We start from the raw sequence: 21,109 nt of genomic DNA, 5'->3' as shown, positions 1-21,109 counted from the left end.
CCTGTAAAGGCAGCAGAGTACAAGGTACTAGCACGACCACTTGTACAGTATTTCTCTAGCCTTTGGAGTCCCTATTAAGTAGGCATGACGATAGATATTGAAGGAATCCACAGATGCGTTGCTAGGATCATAACGGGGTGCTTTAACTCATAGGAAAGTATAACATAAATGCTCGTGCAAATTAGAAATATATGCTTTGAATGATCGGTGTGTGCGTGTGCGCTTTGTCTTTGAGTTCTTCATCGATGGTACTATAAATCATAATCGTCCTTCATTTAAAAAAACCCCGTGACGAGCCGCCTAGCTATCCCTCGAATATTCTCTCTAGCGAATCATAATTCTAACAGTATTTCAGAATTGATCGAACGACAGTTGTGTGCAAGACTCAATCGTGGGCGAATTCCATTCATCCAGTAAATCAGCTTGGTATGGCCTTTTCTGTGGCTAAAATTACATGGTTCGGGCATAAATCACCGTGGGTAGAGGCGTTTAAGACGGATTCCAATGAATGATAGCAAATACTGTAGTTTTGTAAATAATAGATTTCAGCTATCACTCGTCCTTTGGAATATTTTTTGTCCGATCTAAATTTCGGCTAGCAACTATCCATTCTCAATGAACTATCCTTTTTTTGGTCAATGCATGTAATGCCTGTCGGTCTGGCTTTGTCCACAGTTCATGGAATACTAATTTTTGCGGAAGGCGGGCTGTGTGGAGAAATCATCGGTTGGTTATATGGCGCCATCTATGTGAACTACACATAAACCTCAATGGAAGTAAACCTCTTCAAATTTAATTACATGAAATTGAACATAAGTAAAATTTTTCTTCTAGCCGTACTACTTCTCGATCGTCTCCATCTGCTTGGCCGTACACAAACATTATCTTGGCTTGTTCCCGACATGAATACCGGATCAATCTGCTGCTTACAGTATGCTGCGTCAGTCTCACAGCCTGCAGCACACAAGGAACACATGACACGTAGTCAGAGGAATTGTCATTCGTCAGAGACATGTACCGTGGCAACGATGAATTTCCGGGCACATGTTCATAGACCCTTTTTTTCCGCAGCTCGTGATCTAGTGATTAGCGTTGCTGCCTCTGGATCACGGAGTCCCAGGTTCGATTCCCGGCCGGGTTGGGGATTTATCTGCCCGGGGACTGGGTGTTTGTGTCATCATCATTTTCTCATCATCCGTATCATTCGTGATACTGGCTAGATTGGACTGTGTAAAACAATGGACTATGTAAAAATTGGGACTTTGTACGGGCGCTGATGACCACGCCCCAAAGACCAAACATCATCATCGTAGACCATTTTTCCCTCCATTTCCAGTCAGGAATTCGTCCCTGCAGTTGATCGCTTTTATTAATGTTAACTCTGTGTAGAGAATAAGAGGAGACCTATTACACTCCATGGAGGACCCCTGACCATACCCTTGTCTCTGTACAACACTCGCCGTCGAGGACAACCTCGTGAGTTCTGTACATATTCCATATGGTTGGTCTGTAATTATGAGTCCATTCCTTTACCTTTGTTATGTACAGGAGTAACCTCCGCTTTTTTTCCAGTCGCTTGGGACTTTTCTCTGGGCGCGAAATTCGCCATAAATGATAGCTAAGTAAGAGGCCAATGCCGATAAGCACTTTTTGTAAAACCGACTTGGGATTCCATCCGGATCTGGCGACTTATTTGTTTTTTCAACTGTTTCAGTTGCTTCTCTACCCCAGTGATGCCTATTTCGATGTCCTCCATGCGGGAGTCTGTGAGACAGTCAAACGATGGTCGTGTGTTCTTCGATCCCTCTGTGTGAATGATTTCTTAAACACTCAATTTAGAGCTTCAGATTTCCTTTTGTTGGGTTCTATTGCCACACCAGACTGGTCGGCGAGTGAGTGGATAGAAGCCTTCGACTGGCTTAGTGATTTCACGTATGATGACCAGACCACTTGTTTCACGCGCAGCACAAACATTAGTGTGTGGTCGAGGCGGTTGATACCCTGAACATGTATTCCGTATCCTCGTCGATCATCTTGATTTAGGGTTGCTGTAATACTAATCGTTTCACACTAGTGCTCTGAGGGTTCCGTAAACAGACAACAGCAATGCCTTCGTTCAATTACTGTTCAGCGGAGTGCCTGCTGCTGCTGCTTCTGCATCACTAACGAATTTGATGTTGACAGGACGTGAAACTCTGCTCTCGCTTCGTTGTGCTGCAGTAATCGGGTGAACACTGCCCAGGATGGTATCATTGATACTGAATATTAGCTCGTTGCGTATATTATGCGCTGAAAACAGCGGGTGTGGAAATCTTGTTGACTACAGATTTATCGATTCGTAGCTGTCCGAACAAAATCCGTTAATATGGTCATGCACATAAGGCGCAGCTTCACATGTAGGTAAATAAAATGTTACCTCGTATAGACCTCGTTTAATACGAACGCTCCTCATGCTGGGGTGTTGTCAACAATTGCAGGACATGTGCTTTTTCCTCAAATATTAATAGCGAACGATTGAGGTCTCCACCGAATTTCGACGTTCTCCAGTGAAGGTAACGCTTTATTTACCCTGTAAAAAATATATGGTGGTGTTATACGCAAGTCAGCTAAATCCCATGTACTCTAATTCGACGGTCTGATACTAGAACAGTTAAATATGTGCTACTACACATAGTGTTGTTGCAGGTGGTTCCAATAATTGAAGCATTGCTGTCTGATCTTATAAGACGGTATTGACTGTTAGGCCAAAAAGTAAGTTGTCTAACAAAGAGAGAAGTAAGAGACAAAACAATCTTTCGGGATTTTGTTTGAGCGGATGCGGCGATACACTTCATCAGGCTACTTTTGCAGTTTCCATCGATACAGACAGTCGTTTTTCTCTCTTCACTGTCTCCGCGAGACAACTAATACATTGGTGAGCCGTACCGACTCGAGAACGGTAGATTAAATACTTAACAGACGGGTTTGGCCGGAGCTCCAACCAAGGCTGAATACCTCACTCGATGGTGGCGTAACTTTGTTCGATAGGACTGAGGTCTTATGAAATGAAATGGATCGCGATCCAAGCGTCCTAATACAAGTGGCGTTTTCCGTACATCATTATCACAGTTTAAGAGACAGTTGGGTGCACTGTCTTGGGAATGTACAATTGTGGTTTAATAAATAATGCACCACAAATTTTTATCAGAACATAAATGAATCAGAGTTAGAATTTTATGTCAATATCTATCAACATTGTGAGAGAGCATGTATTTCCTTTTGGCAAAAGCGGTTGCCCTGTGCTCGTAGCCATGTTTTCACTGCATGAATTACCACCTCACCAACTTCAAAGAGTTTCCCATGTAACGAATCCCTAAGTGGCCCAAACAAATGGAAGTCCGAGGGCGCCTCCAGACTATAGGGAGGATGAGGCAGTGTGTTTCCTGGTTATGAGACTGGTTTACGGTCGTGTATCGTTATGTTGGAGCAAGATTTCATTTGGATTTTTGTCATACCAGACATTTTTCAAACGCTTCTTGAACTTTTCAGAGTATTTGCATATGCTTTTGGACTAATGGTTGACCTTTTGGCAATATATCCACGAAAATTACGCCTTGACTATCCTAGAAGACTGCCATCTTGAGTTTTACAGCGGAAGGAACTGCTTTGAAATTCTTCCTTTTTTGTAATTACGAGTGGTGCCACTTCATTCTGTGCCTTTGATTCTGGTAGAGAATAGTACACCCAGGTTCGTCGATTCCTCAGACTTCAAGAAGAATGTAATAATTACAGTTCTAAGGACGACAGGTGTTGAGAGGTGTGAATATTACTGAATTATCCGTTTAATAAGTCGTGCTAGTAAATTGACACGAATTATTTACAGAAGAATGGAAAAAACTGGTAGAAGCCAACATAGCGGAAGACAGTTCGAAATTTTGAAGTTAGCGGAGATGAAATACTGGGAGCTAAAAGTTATTTACAACTTGTACAGAAACCAGACAGTTTGTGAAGAATACATCGGTCTTATGGGAAACAATGTTAAACAATGTGAGTTAAATAGTTGGCGAAATTAAAACAGCAAAATACTACGGACTAGTTGTGGATTGAACGGTAGAAACGGCACATGAAGGTCAGCTAGATGTTGTCGTAAGGTATTGTTTCGAGGAAAGATTTCGCAAAATATTTTTGTTTTGTTCCCATACACAGTCATACGGGCGAAGGTATCAGAAGAATTGAGTGGACGTGATAAAATTCGTGTGGCGGTTATTACAGTTGTTTGATAAACTACTAGCAGAGTTAAAAAAGCGTGAGGTGTTGCGAAGTAGTCGATCTTTTCGAATATTTAGAAACAATATAGTGAAGCAAGAAACTAAAGAAATCCTAAGGGACCAAACTGCTTAGGTCATCGGTCCCTAGACTTACGTACTACTTAAACTAACTTATGCTAAGAACAACACATACACCCATTCCCGAGGGTGGACTCGAACCTCTGGCGGGAGGGGCCGCGCAGTCCGTGACATGACGCCTTAAACCACGCGGTCACTCCGCGCGGCAAAAAGTTTTGAAACATGCCGAGTTTATTTCAGTGAAGAAAGTTTTGTTTCTGCTTGATTTCAGTGAATATTTTCCATCAAAGAAAAGGCCGCTAACATTGCACCAGTCGTATTATACTTATGAATTAATGTTTGAAAATGATCTTGGTGATATTTTTCCATATTTAGTGAGTGCTTACCAATCGAGTATTGTGAAGCTGAGAGAGGATTCGCCAAACTATCCCCTACCAAAAAGAAATTACGTGCAATAGTGGAAGGAGAATGCGTTTCTGCTCTTGCTTTATCAGTTGAACGTGAGGGTGACCAGTTCTCTTGACGTCCATGAAAGCTAGGAAAATAAATTTTTGAGGAACTCATTTTTTTTATCAATTACATTTATATAATAGGCCACCTTTGTGCATTTGGAAAGTTCCAGTAGGTATATCATCTAATGCATGGCATTGTTCCTGTCGTAGAACCACGCCAATTCCCTCAACTGTCATACTGTACTTCACAGAAATGTTTTAGGCCTACACGAAATCAGCGTGGGGCACACACATTTTCTGGCCACGGGTCTCCACATTGTTTAATCCAGCCCTCGGTCCAAAACCTCAGTCAATGTCAGTTTGACTTTAGGAAAGGCAAATGCAATGAAGATGCTGATTAATAAAATTCTTTTCCGGGCTATTATGCCGTGGTCTGATGGATTTCGCATTGTAACCCAACGTTTCGTCCCCATCTGCGGAGGACATCTTCAAGGGGGTTCGTGGCTTCTGTTAACTTCCGAAACACACACTGTCTCACTACTGACTGCAGCAAATTTTTGTTTTCGCGTGCTCCCGCGCATAGGCGTGACGTCACATGTTTTGAATACGCGAGCGCAATTGGCCGTTGTCGGTTGCCGCCGTCCGCTGTTGCTATCATCCCATGGCGGAAGACTGGTACACATCTTCTTCAGCACCGGCATCCAGATGTCATTCAATTTCACGCCCTCCTCCTTCCTATTAAAATTCCTGGGGTGTTTCATAATCTCTATAGCCTCTCTGTAAAGCCTTTCATGATATCCGCTTGTGGCTGCCAGTACTTGAGTTCTATCAAAATAAATGTGGTGGTCTCCTGACTGCAAAGCGTGTTCCGCAACAGCTGATCTATCAATCTCTCCCCTTCTACAATTGCCCTTGTGCTCTTCTAGTCTTATTTTTTTTTTTTTGACCGTTCTTTTTGTGGTACCCACATATACCTCCCCACAACTACACGGGATCCTGTAAATTCCTGCTTTTTCCAGCGGTTTACGAGCATCCTTAGCCAATCTCAGGTGTTCTTGTATCTTCCGGGTAGGTTTGTAAATCACCGCGATATTCCGTTTTTTCAATATTTTATTAATCATGACAGTTCCGGCCGTGAAAGTTTACATTTTACAATGAAGATGCTATCAATAGCGTATCCTAAACAAAACACACGTGTAATCATAAATACGCCATTTCACTATTAATCAACATCGGGAGCGCTTTAGCTAATCCACGGTGGACCACTGTGTTAATGCGACACGAGAATTGCAAATACGTTCGCAGCTCGTGGTCTAGTGGCTACCGTTGCTGGCTCTGAATCACGGGTTGCTGGGTTCGATTCCAGGCCGGGTCGGGGATTTCCTCCGCCCGGGGACTGGGTGTCTGAGTTGTCCTATAATTTCATCATCATTCGGGAAAGGTGGCGTACTGGACTGTGAAAAGATGGGAATTGGTACGGCGCTGATAACTGCGCAGTTGAGCGCCCACAAACCAAATATCATCAGTTTCAGATACCACATAGTCTTTAGCACAGCTTCACCGATTACTGTGGGCTAGATTTGTCGAGTGGTCGGGTATTATACAAAAACTAAAGCGGTACATACAGGCATGCGGGCATGTTTTGTGGTTTTTCGTGATCGAATATCTCTTTTACCAAATAGAAGAGTATGATAAAGCTTACTGGGTACTAGCGCGTGCTTACGATGTACGGGCGGTGGTGTCTGGGAGTGTGTGCTAAATCGGTTCCTCCACAGTATGGAGCGGTGGTGCTTGGATAATAAACTGATGGTAGCTCCGCAGGAAACTGCGTCCGTCCTAGTAAAAGGCCAACTTGCACTGTGTAGAAATCCGACAGTTGAAGTTTGAGTTATCTTAGAGTTGAGATAAAAAACGTAATTTCAGACAATACTTTAACAAACACAGTCACACACAAAGCATATAACATACACACAAAATTGCCCACGTTTGCACTGCCAATTAAAAGTTCTCGTTACATACTGTGCGAGAGTACCACAATGCCATTTTCGTTGCCATCACCGAATTCGCAAGACGCACGCACTGCGAAGCAGCCAGAGAGCTGTGCTGCTCACAGTTGCTTTCTACTGGGGTACATTCAAAAGTCCAAGACATAACTGTGCAAAGAATAACTGACAGGACCCAACCTCTAACATGGAAGTTGACTGGTAGGACGATTGGGAAAATAGAGAACCGAGCTAAAGGTAACACCACCTTTATCCTAACATTCTCGAAAGACTAGTTGTTTCATATCTAATCGAGGCGTGGTACACACTCATTTCCTGTTGGCTGTAAAGGTTTAACGAAACAAACTGGGTGTCAATGTGGGGATACTAAAACACCTGACCACATCATTCTTAAGTGAGATAACATAACTAAATTAGAAAACCAATTCAGACGGCAGTTTCCGTGTTGTATTGTTCGTTTCGGAAGCTGGTTGGATACAGCTCTCCACGCTAGTCGATCCTGCAAGCCCCTTTCGTCTTTGCATAGCTATTGTATTCGAGCATTGATCTCCCCCCACACCCCCTTCCGTTACGAAATTGACAGCTACTTGATATCTGGGATGTATCCTACCGACCGATCTCTTTTTGTTGCCAAGTTACGCCATAAATTTCGTTGTTCATCAAGTCCATTCACTACCCCCTCATTAGTTATTCGGTCCACTCACCTAATTTTTAACAATCTTATGTAGCATCACATTTCAAAAGCTTATGTTCTTTTCTTGTCTGAACTGCTTGTCGTGAACGTTGTACTTCGGTACAGGGCTGCATTTCGTATAAATAGCTTCAGAAAAGATTTCGTTACACTTAAATTTATATTCGACGTTAATAAATTTTTCTTTTTAGAAACGCTTTTCTTGCTGTTGGCAGTCACTCTACTTTGACCTATCAGTTCATTTACTGCCCAAATAATTAAACTCATCTACTGATCTTAGTATCTCATTTCCTAATCTATCAGCATCACCTGGTTTAATTCGATTACATTCAATTACCCTTGTTTTACTTTTGTTGATGTTCATCTTATGACCTCATTTCAAGACACTATCCATTCTTGCAAGTCGTTTGTCGTCTCCGGGACGATAACGATGTCATCGGCAAACCGCAAAGCTTTTATTTCTTTTGCCTGAACTTTAGTTCCCGTTGCAAATATCTTCTTGGTTTTCCTCACTGTTGGCTCAATATACAGATTGAATATTATCAGGCAGAAGCTACAGCCATGTCTCACTCCCTACTCAACTACTGCTTCCTTTTCACACCCTATACTAATGAACAAGGAACCGCGTATGGTGGGCGGCAGTAAATGATGTCGCCAACAGAATTTCTCAGATATGAAAGACAGTTGTGCCAGTTTGCGACATATACGAGTCCACCCCCCCCCCCCCCCTCCCTGCACAATCACTGTAATAGTGAAAGAGAGAATGCGATACTGATATAGTGAAGAAACGTGTGTAATTAATGTTGTAGAGGATGAGTATAGGAAGAACGTGGACGTGAGTGCTGCGTGGGGGAATGTGCATATGCAACCAACATTGCATTGAGTCCCACTCCAGCTCAACAAACACACTAGCGGCACGAACTGCAATCCCATGAAAGCACTATTGGGTCTCTCTGTGAGATCCGCGAAGGCTAAAGCATCGACCCCGGTACCCAATGAAGGACTGCAGAAGTGCTGTGGGAATATCGACCAGAAGGTCTCTTACTCTCCAGCACTTATTGGCGCGTAACCAAAAAAAAATGGCTCTGAGTACTATGGGACTCAACTGCTGTGGTCATCAGTCCCTTAGAACTTTGAACTACTTAAACCTAACTAACCTAAGGACATCACACACATCCATGCCCGAGGCAGGATTCGAACCTGCGACCGTAGCAGTCGCACGGTTCCGGTCTGCGCGCCTAGAACCGCGAGACCACCGCGGCGCGTAACCACACACATGTAACGTGCGCAGTGTTTACGACATATTCAAGCGGTGTGACCATACATGTAGGAAGAGGCGGGCCGCCATAAAACCGTCTCGAATCCGCACCTTAACTGTTGACATGCGCTGTAAATGTTGTGATGGAAAGAGTAGAGGTGCGATATGTTGTCAATACGTGCATTTTGTCCATTCTGTGCTCGTCTGCCGAGCAGTGTGATGTTTGACGACAATTGAGTCACGTGACACGTCGAAGTTTTCCATTCGCCGTGGCGATAGAAATTCTCTCTCCAGTATAGCAGTTCTCTCTAATACATTTGCTCACGAGTGTCTTCCCAGGGCAATGTCTTTGCGAATTACTGCTGGTACATCAAATATTTTTTTTCTCTGAACGATGATGATGGAGATGATATGTATGGTAATTGATGGAGAGCGTACTTTTTGGAAGAGCTGAAGGTCTAAAGCAGTTATAATGACAAATTTGAGAGTTTGTTAGCTCGAGGTGTGTGCAAGACTGCAATTCAGACTGTGGTACTATAGTGGACTTGTGCTCGTGGATCATAGCTTTTTCGTAACAGGTTATGCTGTCGTCAATCTATATTTCATCTTTTATTTTAGATTTATTTTTAGACCCACAAATATATAATTTTAGATAATTACGACACCCTAAAAACAAGATGAGGCGCATAGCACAAATGTATGTACTAAGGGCTGTCCTGTCAACATGGTGATGTACAAGGCATACCGGTAGTAGTAGTAGGGCTCCAGGTCTGCGGTTTGGAATGTCCCATGAAAGTTGAATCGGACCTATTTCGTGGAATGTAGATGTGGCTAAAGAAATTAATGAACGTAAGTCACAAGGTAGGGCAATTTCATTTTAATTTACAATCCGGTGAACTTATCAGCACAATAATCAGGAACGTGAGGGAGGATATATACAGCTTTTGTTTGGCGACTATGGAAGCTTTCATTCTGCGTATATTGGCATTTTAATTATTGCCTTTCTGAAACGCAGATTCGAAACCAGCCCTATGTTCGTCTATGAAGTTGTGTTGTGTTAGTTTGAAGATTGTTTCATGCTGATCTCACTAGTCTGTTCTGTGCAAATCTCTTCTCTGCATCATTACTCCAACCTACATGCTCTTGAACGTTTTCATTGTAGTCAAAACTTGGTCTATCTCTGTAATTTTTACTCCCATCCCCACCCCAACTTCCGTTCTTTACCAGACTGACGATTTCTTGATGCTTCAGAATGCGTGCAATCAACTGATCCCTTCTTTTAATAATGACGCACCATCGGTTTTTTTTCCTCCCCGATTCCATTCATTCTCTCTTCATTATTCAATGTAACCTTCCTGTCATTGCGATTTTTCTGTAACGCCAGGTTTCAATAGCTTTTATTGTGCCCTTGGTCACATTTCACTTCCTGTACCATTTCACACGCTGGCTGATCAGCGTGTCAAAACAACAATGATTAATCTTTGCAAACAAAGCAAAATCCAGCATTGGTCGTATAAATTTGTAACAGTTTTTTACTATTGCATATCAATTTCAATCACAGAGTGATCATCCTCTGTGCAAGACTTCAATGTACAATCGTGCACAAAATATAGCTTCAAACAAAGGTGTTCATAGTGAAGAACATGCCAAATAGCAGGTAAGATTAAAACTCTAACCTGCTAGTCGGCATGTTCTTCGCTATGAACACCTATATCTGAAGCTATATTTTGTGCATGACTATGTGAGTCCACTGGACTTAGTTTTGAACAAAAGATGATAGCTCTGTGATTGAAATTGAAATCCAATAGTAACAAAAAAAATATTCAAATTTATACGACCAACGCTGGAGTTTTCCCTTGTTCGTAATAATCGTTGTGTCGTCATGGTGCACAAATTTTAAATGGAATCCAAATTCAATCATTAATCCGTCTAGCTAGTTCGAGCCGGTCGCAGGCCATCTTCCCTACCTGGTTAGCTATCGCGCTGCTACGTTAAGTAATACACAATATATCCGGGAAGTGCGTCAGCGTCGGAGGTGTCGGTAGTAAAGTAGTGGAAGAACGTACCTGCTTACACAGTAGTTTTTTCGTAGCTTTGCACAAGCTCCGTATTTATACCTTGCAATAAAATTTCGCGGTTTTATTAGTGGCAAAATGTGAGTTTCGTCGTGTTCTTGAAACTGCCGGTGATAGCGGCGCCTTGTCCGGGCCAGATGGTGTCGTGGAGCAGATAAGGGCGACGTATGGCGTGTGGCAGGTGTTCTCTCACGCTGCCGGAGCACCTGTCCGGGCTTCGCTGCCCGGCTGCGGCCGCAGCGCCGCTGTTCTTGCGCCGCTCGCCGGTGCTGAAATATGTAGGCGGTGTCGCCGTTTAATTGTTTTCTGCGCCGTAGGTTCTTGTGCGACCAGGTGCGCTGTGGCTGGCTGCGCCCGCTGCTTACCAATGAGTCTTGACGGATGGGGTCAGGTTTGGCCCCAGCTGTAGCCATTTCTATAATAGGTCGGGCGGCGCGGCTCAGCGACTAATTTGGTGTTGTCGCGTTGCAGGAAGAGGCAATGTCACCGCGGTCGGACGGTGCCGGCCAGGACAGCGCAGACTCCAGCGGCAACGAGTCCCCCGGACACGACGATGCTGCGCGGGGTAAGTCGACCCTCTGCCTTCTGCTAGCACGCTCCTTTCCACTAATTCCGTTCGTCCGCTCGCTTTCCCACTTCGTAGGCGCCTGCTCCAGGGAGTCGATAGTGTTAGCGCTGGTTTTTGATTCCGCTGTTAGATTCGATAAAATGCTTCTGGATGTATAGTACAGTCGTGGTGGTGGGTTCGTCTTCAGTTCGGAGAATTCTTTGACGCAGCTCTCTACGCTAATCTGTCCTATGCAAATCTCGCCTTAACTACAGAAACTGATTTGAGTTCGACCGCGCTTAAAGTGTTAGAGATTTGGTTTCTCTCTCTCGCGGCCAGAGTCCACTGCCGTGGATATCACTGTTTGGATGACACGGGTCGTTGTCGAACATCCTCCGGCTTCTTTACGAGGTGTAGATTAACTTTTGCGCCGTGTCTTTTGCCCTTAATAACTTCTTAATTACAAAGAAAGTATTCCAGTCACTATTTCCAAAAGCTTTATTTAAATTTACAGATGGTATAAATTTAGGTTTATATTTCTTAGAGTATCTTTTAAAATACGTCAGTATCGCCTCGCGTGTTCTAGATTTCTCCGGAACCCAAACTGACCTCCCAGGTCGGCTTTTGTCAACCGTGGCATTCTTCTGTAGATCGTAGTTTAGAATAATATCCCATGTTTCGATAGCTGTGGTCGAAATGGTTCAATTAGTTTCGAATCGTATCGTGGTCAGATACTCAGTTCTTTTGTAAAGTTACTACGGAAGTCGCACACTTCAAAGTAAAACAGCTTTGATAGTCCATAACTTCCTGGATCAGTAATAATGTTCACTTTCTGAAAAATGTCCGTATTTAGCCACAACCAGAAAACCCGCCACCACCCTTCTAACATAAACCGACCGACTTGACGCAACGGCTAATAGTCTGGACCCGTGTTCGAGGTGAACGAAAATCGAATCCTTGCCTGGCCATTCTGATTAATGATTTCCTTGCATTCTCTATATCACTTGGTGACAAGTGGTAGTATAGTTCTTTAAACACCATCCCAGCCAGCTTAATTCCTTGTCTATGTCCATTTAGAGAATGTAGTCCTCTCTATGGCTCAGATTACACTGGAAAAGAACTTTATCAAATACCTCCTACGAAAGACGTTTTATAAAATCTTTTAAAGGTGTGCTGGAGTACTTTTATTATATCTTATAAATGTTAAAGCATGGTCCCAGCTTTTATAAAAGATTTATCAAAGGTCTTTGCCAGTGCAGTACGAGCTTAACGAATTAGATCTAGACAGAAAATAACACACTAACTTTTCTCCCTTCTCCCTAAGTTAAAGCTTGATTTCACTGGAATGCTCTGTAAAATTTTTTTATGCTTGCTAAAGCTTAAATTTTATGATTAATTTTCAGAAGAAGGTATTGCTTTCAGGTAAGTAATTATTCCCAATGACACAGTTTTGTTTCAGTGGCGGATTCCAGCAGATTTAGTTTTGGCTCATCTCGGATCTTTCAGGGTTAATTTGCCATCCAAAACTCGTGGAAATATGTCAAAATTTCGATATCATACCATCGCCGATTATTCTGGGGAATTTTGATTCGGAATTTGTAGATTTGTATAGGTGCTCGTACTACTACTCTAACGCCACAGGTCTTTGGAATGCGGCGTAAGGGAGCAAAATTAGTTGTAGTTACTGCCTCACTTCGGCTTTAGTTTACGGATTGAAAAGGGAGTCATAGTAGAAGCTTCCGCAACACGAGGTCGGCGTGATTGCTAACCTGACTCTCAGTCCATTAGAACTGAGCGTTCTCTCGTCTTACGAATAGGAAATAGCGGCGATGTTTATGCGCGCAAATTGTGGGCGCGGAGCGCGGCCCACGTCGTAGGAAGGCAGCGTACTAGACAGAGAGATGAGTGGCCAGGCGCGCGCGTGGGCTCGCCGCTCCATGCTGCTTCCTGATTTGGCGTCGTACCGCTACCCAAATCGGGCCGCATGCAAGCGGGGGCGGTTCTAAACAAAGGTCACGGCCGGCCTCACCCTCTGCTGCAGGCTGGCAGGTCCGCAGGTCTCCGTAGTCCACTGCATCAGGAAGGACAGCAAGTAATCAAGTTTTAATTCGAATGCGTGTAGAGTCTAGTAGGAAGAATACACGGTTAAATGGCTAGGTGATTTGTGGGTACACAATGTACACAAAGTTGCCACCTATGGCGGCGACAGTGGCCCTCACCTACGTGGGGACAGAGTTCAGTTGCGTTTCGATGACAGATACGGGTACATCATCCAGGCTGCTTCAGTACTGTGCCATGGTTCATCAGTCGCATCGGTCGTGGCGGCTGGCGAGTGGTAGCGTGACACTCTTCTCTGTGCAACGCCCCGCCCCCCACCCCCCTCTCTCTCGGGCGTCGCATTGGCCATTCGGATACTTTATTTGCTTGTGTGCTCTCTCGGGCGCTAGTCGTGCGGAACCGAATCCCGCCGCTGTAAAATTCCAGCACGTTCCGGTATATACTTCTTACACGGGGCATGTCGTCGTATTCTCACAAACAACCAATATGGAAATGCGATTTCCTAAGGAGTAACACGCTGCGTATTCTTCAGCTATATACAGAATATGGTGGTGTTGCGGTGAAATGTTAATCATTTACATACCCAAGCATGTAGTACACTTCATGGCATTTTTACGTTTGTTACATGCTGCCTCGGTGGTGTTGCAGTCTTCGTGGTCAGTAGTGTGTTTCAAAAATACTAGCTGGAAAGGGCCTGTTGTTTCCCATTCATATTTTTGCAACTGTTCAAATACCAAGATGTACATCTGTAGCGTCTACACATTCTACGTCCGTACTATAAATAAACGTGCGTTACACACATTGTCACGTTCTAATTTGCAGACGGTATTGTTTGAGGAACATTTTTTTCATGTTGATACTAAATGTTTTTCCTCCACTATACAGTTAATCGTAAGTGCAAACCAAAACGGCGTGTTTCTTGATTGTAAATGATTTTAAAAAAGAATAGTAGTTTCATTTATGATAGACATCCTACACACGGTTCAAAATTGTTCACATGGTAGAAGACTTTAAACTGCGTAATTTGAGAATAGGAACAAATAATCGGAAATGAATATTTAGTGTTTTATTGACACGAACGACTTCAGCTTACAGCGGAAAACTTTTGCTCATAACAACAGTACGTGTAGTTAGGCATAATCGTTCTTTTGTACGTTGTTGACGTCAGGGCTGTAATTGCTGGTCCACCAGTACTCTTCATCGTGTATTCTTTAAAGTGAGTATTTCATGGGCAACATGGCGGCGCTTATTCATGAATCTCCTATTACATGATCCAGTTAATGGCTCCACAAATTTGAATGTGCACGAAGTCAATATCCTTGGCCAACTGTATGGGACTTTAACTCCCCAAATTCTCAGTAGTTTCTGTACAGAACTATACATGTATTTGGCGTAGATTGACGCCTGTTGATGTTGCAGAAGTTTTCTCTCTACATTCGTTCGTCTTCCTGGGCACTACATTCTCCTCCAGCATATATTAAATGCATGTATGTACGTTCCTTCGACAGCCAGACATCAAATGCGAGCACTAATAACTCCACCTGTCGCTTTGCCTCGTTCAAGCCGTCGTAAGAGGTTCGCTATTTCTCATCATTTGGCAACTTCATTTAATTTTTAACTTTTGTGCCGGATGACCGTGCGCTGTAAATATTGTCGCAGAAGAAGGTGGTGTAGTGGTTATGATACTAGACTGTTGCAAGGAGGGTCGTGAGTTCAAAACTCAACTGTAAAATTTTAATTTCTATATTCGGTTTGAGTACATTCTAGAAATATCCACAAATGTCAAGAATCATTGTACTGGAATGTTATGTAACTGTATACAGGGTGGTCCATTAATAGTGACGTGGCCAAATATCTCACGAAATAAGCATCAAACGAAAAAACTACAAAGAACGAAACCCGTCTAGCTTGAAGGGGGAAACCAGATGGCGCTGTGGTTGGGCCGCTAGATGGAGCTGACATAGGTCAAACGGATATCAACTGCGTTTTTTTAAAATAGGAACCCCCATTTTTATTACATATTCGTGTAGTGCGTACAGAAATATGAATGTTGTACTTGGATCACTTTTTTCGCTTTGTGATAGATGGCGCTGTATTAGTCACAAACGTATAAGTACGTGGCATCATGTAACATTTCGCCAGTGTGGATGGTATTTGCTTCGTGATACAGTACCCGTGTTAAAATGGACCGTTTACCAATGGCGGACAAGGTCGATATCGTGTTGTTGTATGGCTATTGTGATCAAAAAGCCCAACGAGCGTGTGCTATGTATGATGCTCGGTATCCTGGACCGTTCGCCGGATAGTTAGGTTATTTGAGGAAACAGGAAGCGTTCAGCCACATGTGAAACGTCAAACACGACCTGCAACAAATGATGATGCCCAAGTAGGTATTTTAGCTGCTGTCGCGACTAATCCGTACACCAGTAGCAGACAAATTGTGCGAGAATCGGGAATATCAAAAACGTCGGTGTTGAGAATTTTACAGTAACATCGATTGCACCCGTACCATAATTCTATGCACCAGGAATTGCATGGCGACGACTTTGAACGTCTTGTACAGTTGTGCCACTGGGCGCAAGAGAAATTACGGGACGATGACAGACTTTTTGCACGCATTCTATTTAGCGACGAAGCGTCATTCACCAACAGCGGTAACGTAAACAGGCATAATATGCACTATTGGGCAACGGAAAATCCGCGATGGCTGCGACGAGTGGAATATCAGCGACCTTGGCGGGTTAATGTATGGCGCAGCATTATGGGACGAAGGATAATTGGCCCCCATTTTATCGATGGCAATCTAAATGGTGCAATGTATGCTGATTTCCTACGTAATGTTCTACCGATGTTACTACAAGATGTTTCACTGCGTGACAGAATGGCGATGTACTTCCAACATGATGTATGTCCGGCACATAGGTCGTGTGTAGTTAAGCGTTATTGAATAGCATATTTCATGACAGATGAATTGGTCGTCGAAGCATGGCCCGCACGTTCACCGGATCTGACGTCCCCGGACTTCTTTCTGTGGGGAAAGTTGAAGGATATTTGCCATCGTGATCCACCGACAACGCCTGACAACATTCGTAAGCGCATTGTCAATGCATCTGCGAACTTTACGGAAGGCGAACTACTCGCTGTTGAGAGGAATGTTGTTACACGTATTGCCAAATGCATTGAGGTTGACGGACATCATTTTGAGCATTTATTGCATTAAATCGGTATTTACAGGTAATCACGCCGAAACAGCATGCGTTCTCAGAAATGATAAGTTCACAAAGGTACATGTATCACATTGGAACAACCGAAATAAAATGTTCAAACGTACCTACGTTCTGTATTTTAATTTAAGAAACCTACATGTTACCAAATGTTCGTCTAAACTTGTGAGCCATATGTTTGTGTCTTTTATAGCGACATCTATCACAAAGCGAAAAAGTGGTCCAACTAAAACATTAATATTTCTTTACGCACTACACGAATATGTAATAAAAAATGGGGTCTCCTATTGAAAAAAACGTAGTTGATATCCGTTTGACCTATGGCAGCGCCATCTACCGGGCCAACCATAGCACCACCTGGTTTCCCCCTTCAAGCTAGACAAGTTTCGTTCTTTCTAGTATTTTCGTTTGACTCTTATTTCATGAGATATTTGGCCCGGTCACCATCAATGGACCACCCTGTATGTACAGTATGTGTTCTGGCCGGAGGCAGTTCGCTCCGCACTCTTGTATGTGCAAGTGCTGAATAAACCTTCGTTAAGTGAAGTTAATGTTCGTCATTCAGCTAATTACACCGTCTTCTGCGTGATATTATTCTGATGGAGGCGCTGGGTATTGGAACTTGTGATGGCGCACATTATCGATGACACAGTGGCTCCCATCAGGCCACGACAGAGGCGCCGTTTATGTGGCGAGAAACCAGAGTTCGAGATATATTCAGCAGATCACAATCTATTGGAAGCAGGAGCAGAAGAGGATGGTACAATGACAGCAACTGTGTGCCACCATATGAGACATCCTTCCGGGTGATCTGGTGATGATGGCCAAGATAAAAGAAGTGGCTGAAGGTATATGAGCACACAGCCAAATTTACCAATGGGATGACACCGTGTGCTTAGCTAATGTATTTTTCTGCTTGGAGGGCACTGCCAAGCAATGGTATGAGAACAACGAGGAGAATTTCACAAGCTGGGCAGTATTCCAGGTGGAACTGCGTAAGTATTTCGGCGACACACAACGGCAGAAGTTCAAGGCTGAAGATAAAGTGCAGGTCACAGCGTCCAGGAGAAGCTACAGCATCCTCCTTGAAAATGTCTTGGAGCTGTGTAATATAGTGGATTCTAGAATGGAGTAGGAAGATACGGCTGCACATCTCATGAAGTGTGTTGCTGGTGACATCTATCAAGCCTGAAGGAGGTTTAGACAGCAGACGACTTCATACTATGGTGCCAGTATATCGAGACAATGCATCAAAAAATAATTACACGCAACAAGTTTGAACTGCTTCCAAACGTCGTATAGATGTCTGTGATGGAGGAAAGAACTGATTCCACAAGTGTTCTTCGTCAGATAGTGAGAGTTCAGAAGGCACTCGGATGGCACGGCGAGCAAGAAACGGAGACGCTTCAAGAGGTCATAAGGGAGGAAGAGGAACAGACATTGAACCCAATCTCTCGTCCTTCATTTCCCTTAAAGACGATGAAAAAGTCGAGACCCAGGCGAAGTTATGTTCCTACAATGCCGCATGAAGAACCTGTTTGGGCACCAAGGAAGACTGACGTCTGGAAGACCCAGGATATCCAACCAGTATGTTTCCACTGCGAACGACCAGGACGTATGGTGTGCTAGTGTCGAGGAAGGCGGCGCATATTTGATGACGCCCGCGCCAGAAAACAGCAGACCGATCTTAGCCAACGCCAACTAGGGGAATACGAAGATGAACAAGAAGATGTGGATGCAGGCGACGTAGGTCACAATCGTTGCAAGCTAGCCGCAGGAGAGGACGCTCCCCAACACGCCGATCAAGGTCTCCATCACCATTTAGGAGTTCCCGCCGATCACGTAGCCGCCGCAACCTGGAAAAGTAAGGGGAGCGACGTTCCTTGGAGATGAGGCCGCCGAAGAGAAAAATCCTATGCCGTAGATCACTATAAAAATGATAGGAAACTACGGCGATATCCTCGTGGATGGCGGACCAGCCCAAGCTCTTGTGGACTCTGGAGCATCATATTCTGTCATTTCGGAGAAGTACCGTCGCCAGTTGGAGAAAACCGTATTCGTCGACAAAAAAACATCTCTGCTGAAGGTGGCTAATTCTTACAAGAGTGTAGTCATGACGTCATTCTCGGATGAGACTTTTTGAAAGCTTCTCAGGCAATTATAGATTTTGGTCGCTCGACGAGATGAGATACTGTGGACAGGAAGATGCGTATCCGAGTGTGTGGAGACAATGTGTGCTGGATGACGTGATCATTCCCGCAATGAGCGCTAGAAAGGTAACTGTCATGTGTCATGCTATGCACCAGCCAATGGACTTTGTAGTGGAATGTAAGAGAAGCATACCACTGAAGAATAACTTGGTCATCCCAGCATCTGTCATCTCGTTTAAGAACGGGTTCGGTGAATTGTGGATAGTTAAGTGTCGCCGAAAACCGCAGAACCTTCAAAGACGCATGTGCGTAGCAAACTCTGAGCCGTTAATTACCGAACAGTTGAGCGTGATAGAAACCTCCCATGCCTAGTCTGTGGGCGAAATTTGCGCTACCGCTACGAGAGAAGATCTTCTAGCTCGACTATCACCAGATCTCACTAAGGAACAACAGAATTAACTACTTGCCATTCTTCAGGAGTTCTCTGAGTGCTTCACTCCACAGGTGAAGAGCAAGTCAGACAAATCGATGGTGAAGCACCGGTTTAGTACTGGAGACCAGCAAGCAATAAGCCAGTGAGCATACCGTGTGTCAGCAACGGAACGTCGAATAATTCGCGACGAGGTGGAGAAAATAATGAACAACGACATCATTCAGCCTTCGCAGAGCTCATGGTCGCCACTAGTAATTCTCGTCGGGAACAAGGATGGCAGTTGGCGCTTCTGTGTTGATTACAGGAAGCTTAATAGATAAATATAAAAAGGACGAAATGACGATACACTAGATGGTCTGAAGGGGGCTAAGTTTTTCTCAACCCTGGACATGTACTCAGGATACTGGAAAATCGAAGTAGATGAGGCTGATCGTGAGAAAACTGCATTCATCTTCCCTGAGGGCCTGTATTAGTTTAAGGTAATGCCGTTCGTTTGTGTAATGCAGCAGCAACTACTGAACGGATGTAGGATAATCTTCTAAGTTAGCTGAAGGGGAAGATGTGTCTTTGTTATTTAGATGACATTATAGTGTTCTCAGAGACATTTGATGAACACGTAAAAACACTGAGGGCCAGTGGTAAGTGTCTCCAACCTGGCAGACTGTAACTTAATCCATGAAAGTGTCTCTTTGGAGCAAAAGAAATCAAAACACTTTTGACGCCTGGTGTCAAACGAAGGTGTGCGGCCAGACCCAGAAGAGGTGAGATCTATAATGGAATTTTCTATTCCTAAAAGTATTAGAGATGTGAGAAGCTTTCTCGGATTATGTTCTTATTACCGTAGTTTTATCAAAGACTTTTGTATCAAAGCCAGACCACTCAGAGTTGTTAAAAGCTGATGCTAAATTTATCTGGGGTGGTGCTCAACAAGATTCTTTCGATGTGCTGCGAAAAGCTCTGACGACTGACCCTGTAATTGGTCTGTATGATGAGAGAGCACCTACAGAACTACCCACAAATGACTTGGGCATGGGATCGGTGCTGTTCTGGCGCAAATTTCGGATGGAAGAGAGATTATAGCCCATGCTTCTAGGACAATTAGAAAAGCCGAGAGAAACTACTCAACTACAGGAAGAGAATGTCTTGCTGTGATCTGGGCCATGTGCAAATTTCGACAGTATCTCTGTGGAAGGCCATTCAGAGTTGTTACAGACCACCATTCACTTTGTTGGTTGACAGGTCTTGAGGACCCAACAGGACGACTCTCCAGGTGGGCACTACGTTTTCAAGAGTATGACATACCATAGTGTAAAAAGGTGGAAGAAGACACCGAGATGCAAACTGTCGCTCAACAAACCCTGTACAAGGCCATCAAGAATTTGAAGAAGATAGTGACTGTCTCGCTGCACTCCAGGATCTCTCTACTGAGCAGGAGGAGGACGCCAAGATATCTCAAATTATGCTTGTCTTAAATCTGTCAGAGCATGTGAAAGGACAATTTAAGGTAGTTAATGGATTACTTTGTAAGAAAAACTTTGATCCGTTTGGAAAGAGGTGGCTACCAGTGTTTCCTAAACACATGTGCTTAGATGTTCTACATAAATTCCATGACATACCTGAGGCCGGACATTTAGAATTCATTAAGACATACGATAGGATCGACAAGAGATTTTTCTGGCCAGGCTTATTTAGGAGTGTCCGTCAATGTGTCGCACTGTCGAGAGTGACAGAGGAGAAAGGCAGTTCCTCAGAAGCCACCTGGCAGACTCATACCAGTTCCACCAGCCGAAACGCCTTTCCAGCGTGTTGGGATTGACCACCTCGGGCGACTTCCAACGTCTGCTAGTGGCAATGAAGGATTATTGTTTGCTTTTATTATCTGACACGCTGTGC

The 21,109-nt window shown here is 43.8% G+C and overlaps 1 protein-coding gene across 4 annotated transcripts in view; it reads left to right on the top strand.

The window, feature by feature from the left end:
• The window catches only part of LOC126297517 (serum response factor homolog), a 256,685-nt gene that overhangs the window by 65,502 nt on the left and 170,074 nt on the right, over window positions 1–21,109 (top strand). For all 4 annotated transcript variants that reach the window (XM_049988408.1, XM_049988406.1, XM_049988407.1 and 1 more), the window contains exon 3: window positions 11,276–11,369. In XM_049988408.1, the coding sequence (XP_049844365.1) occupies window positions 11,276–11,369 (94 nt within the window). The remainder of the gene's footprint in view (window positions 1–11,275; window positions 11,370–21,109) is intronic.

Source organism: Schistocerca gregaria, chromosome X (genome assembly GCF_023897955.1).
Source record: "Schistocerca gregaria isolate iqSchGreg1 chromosome X, iqSchGreg1.2, whole genome shotgun sequence".
Classification (NCBI taxonomy): Eukaryota; Metazoa; Arthropoda; class Insecta; order Orthoptera; family Acrididae; genus Schistocerca; species Schistocerca gregaria.
The sequence above is the reverse complement of the archived record's forward strand: the minus strand, read 5'-3'. Positions and strand labels throughout refer to the sequence as shown.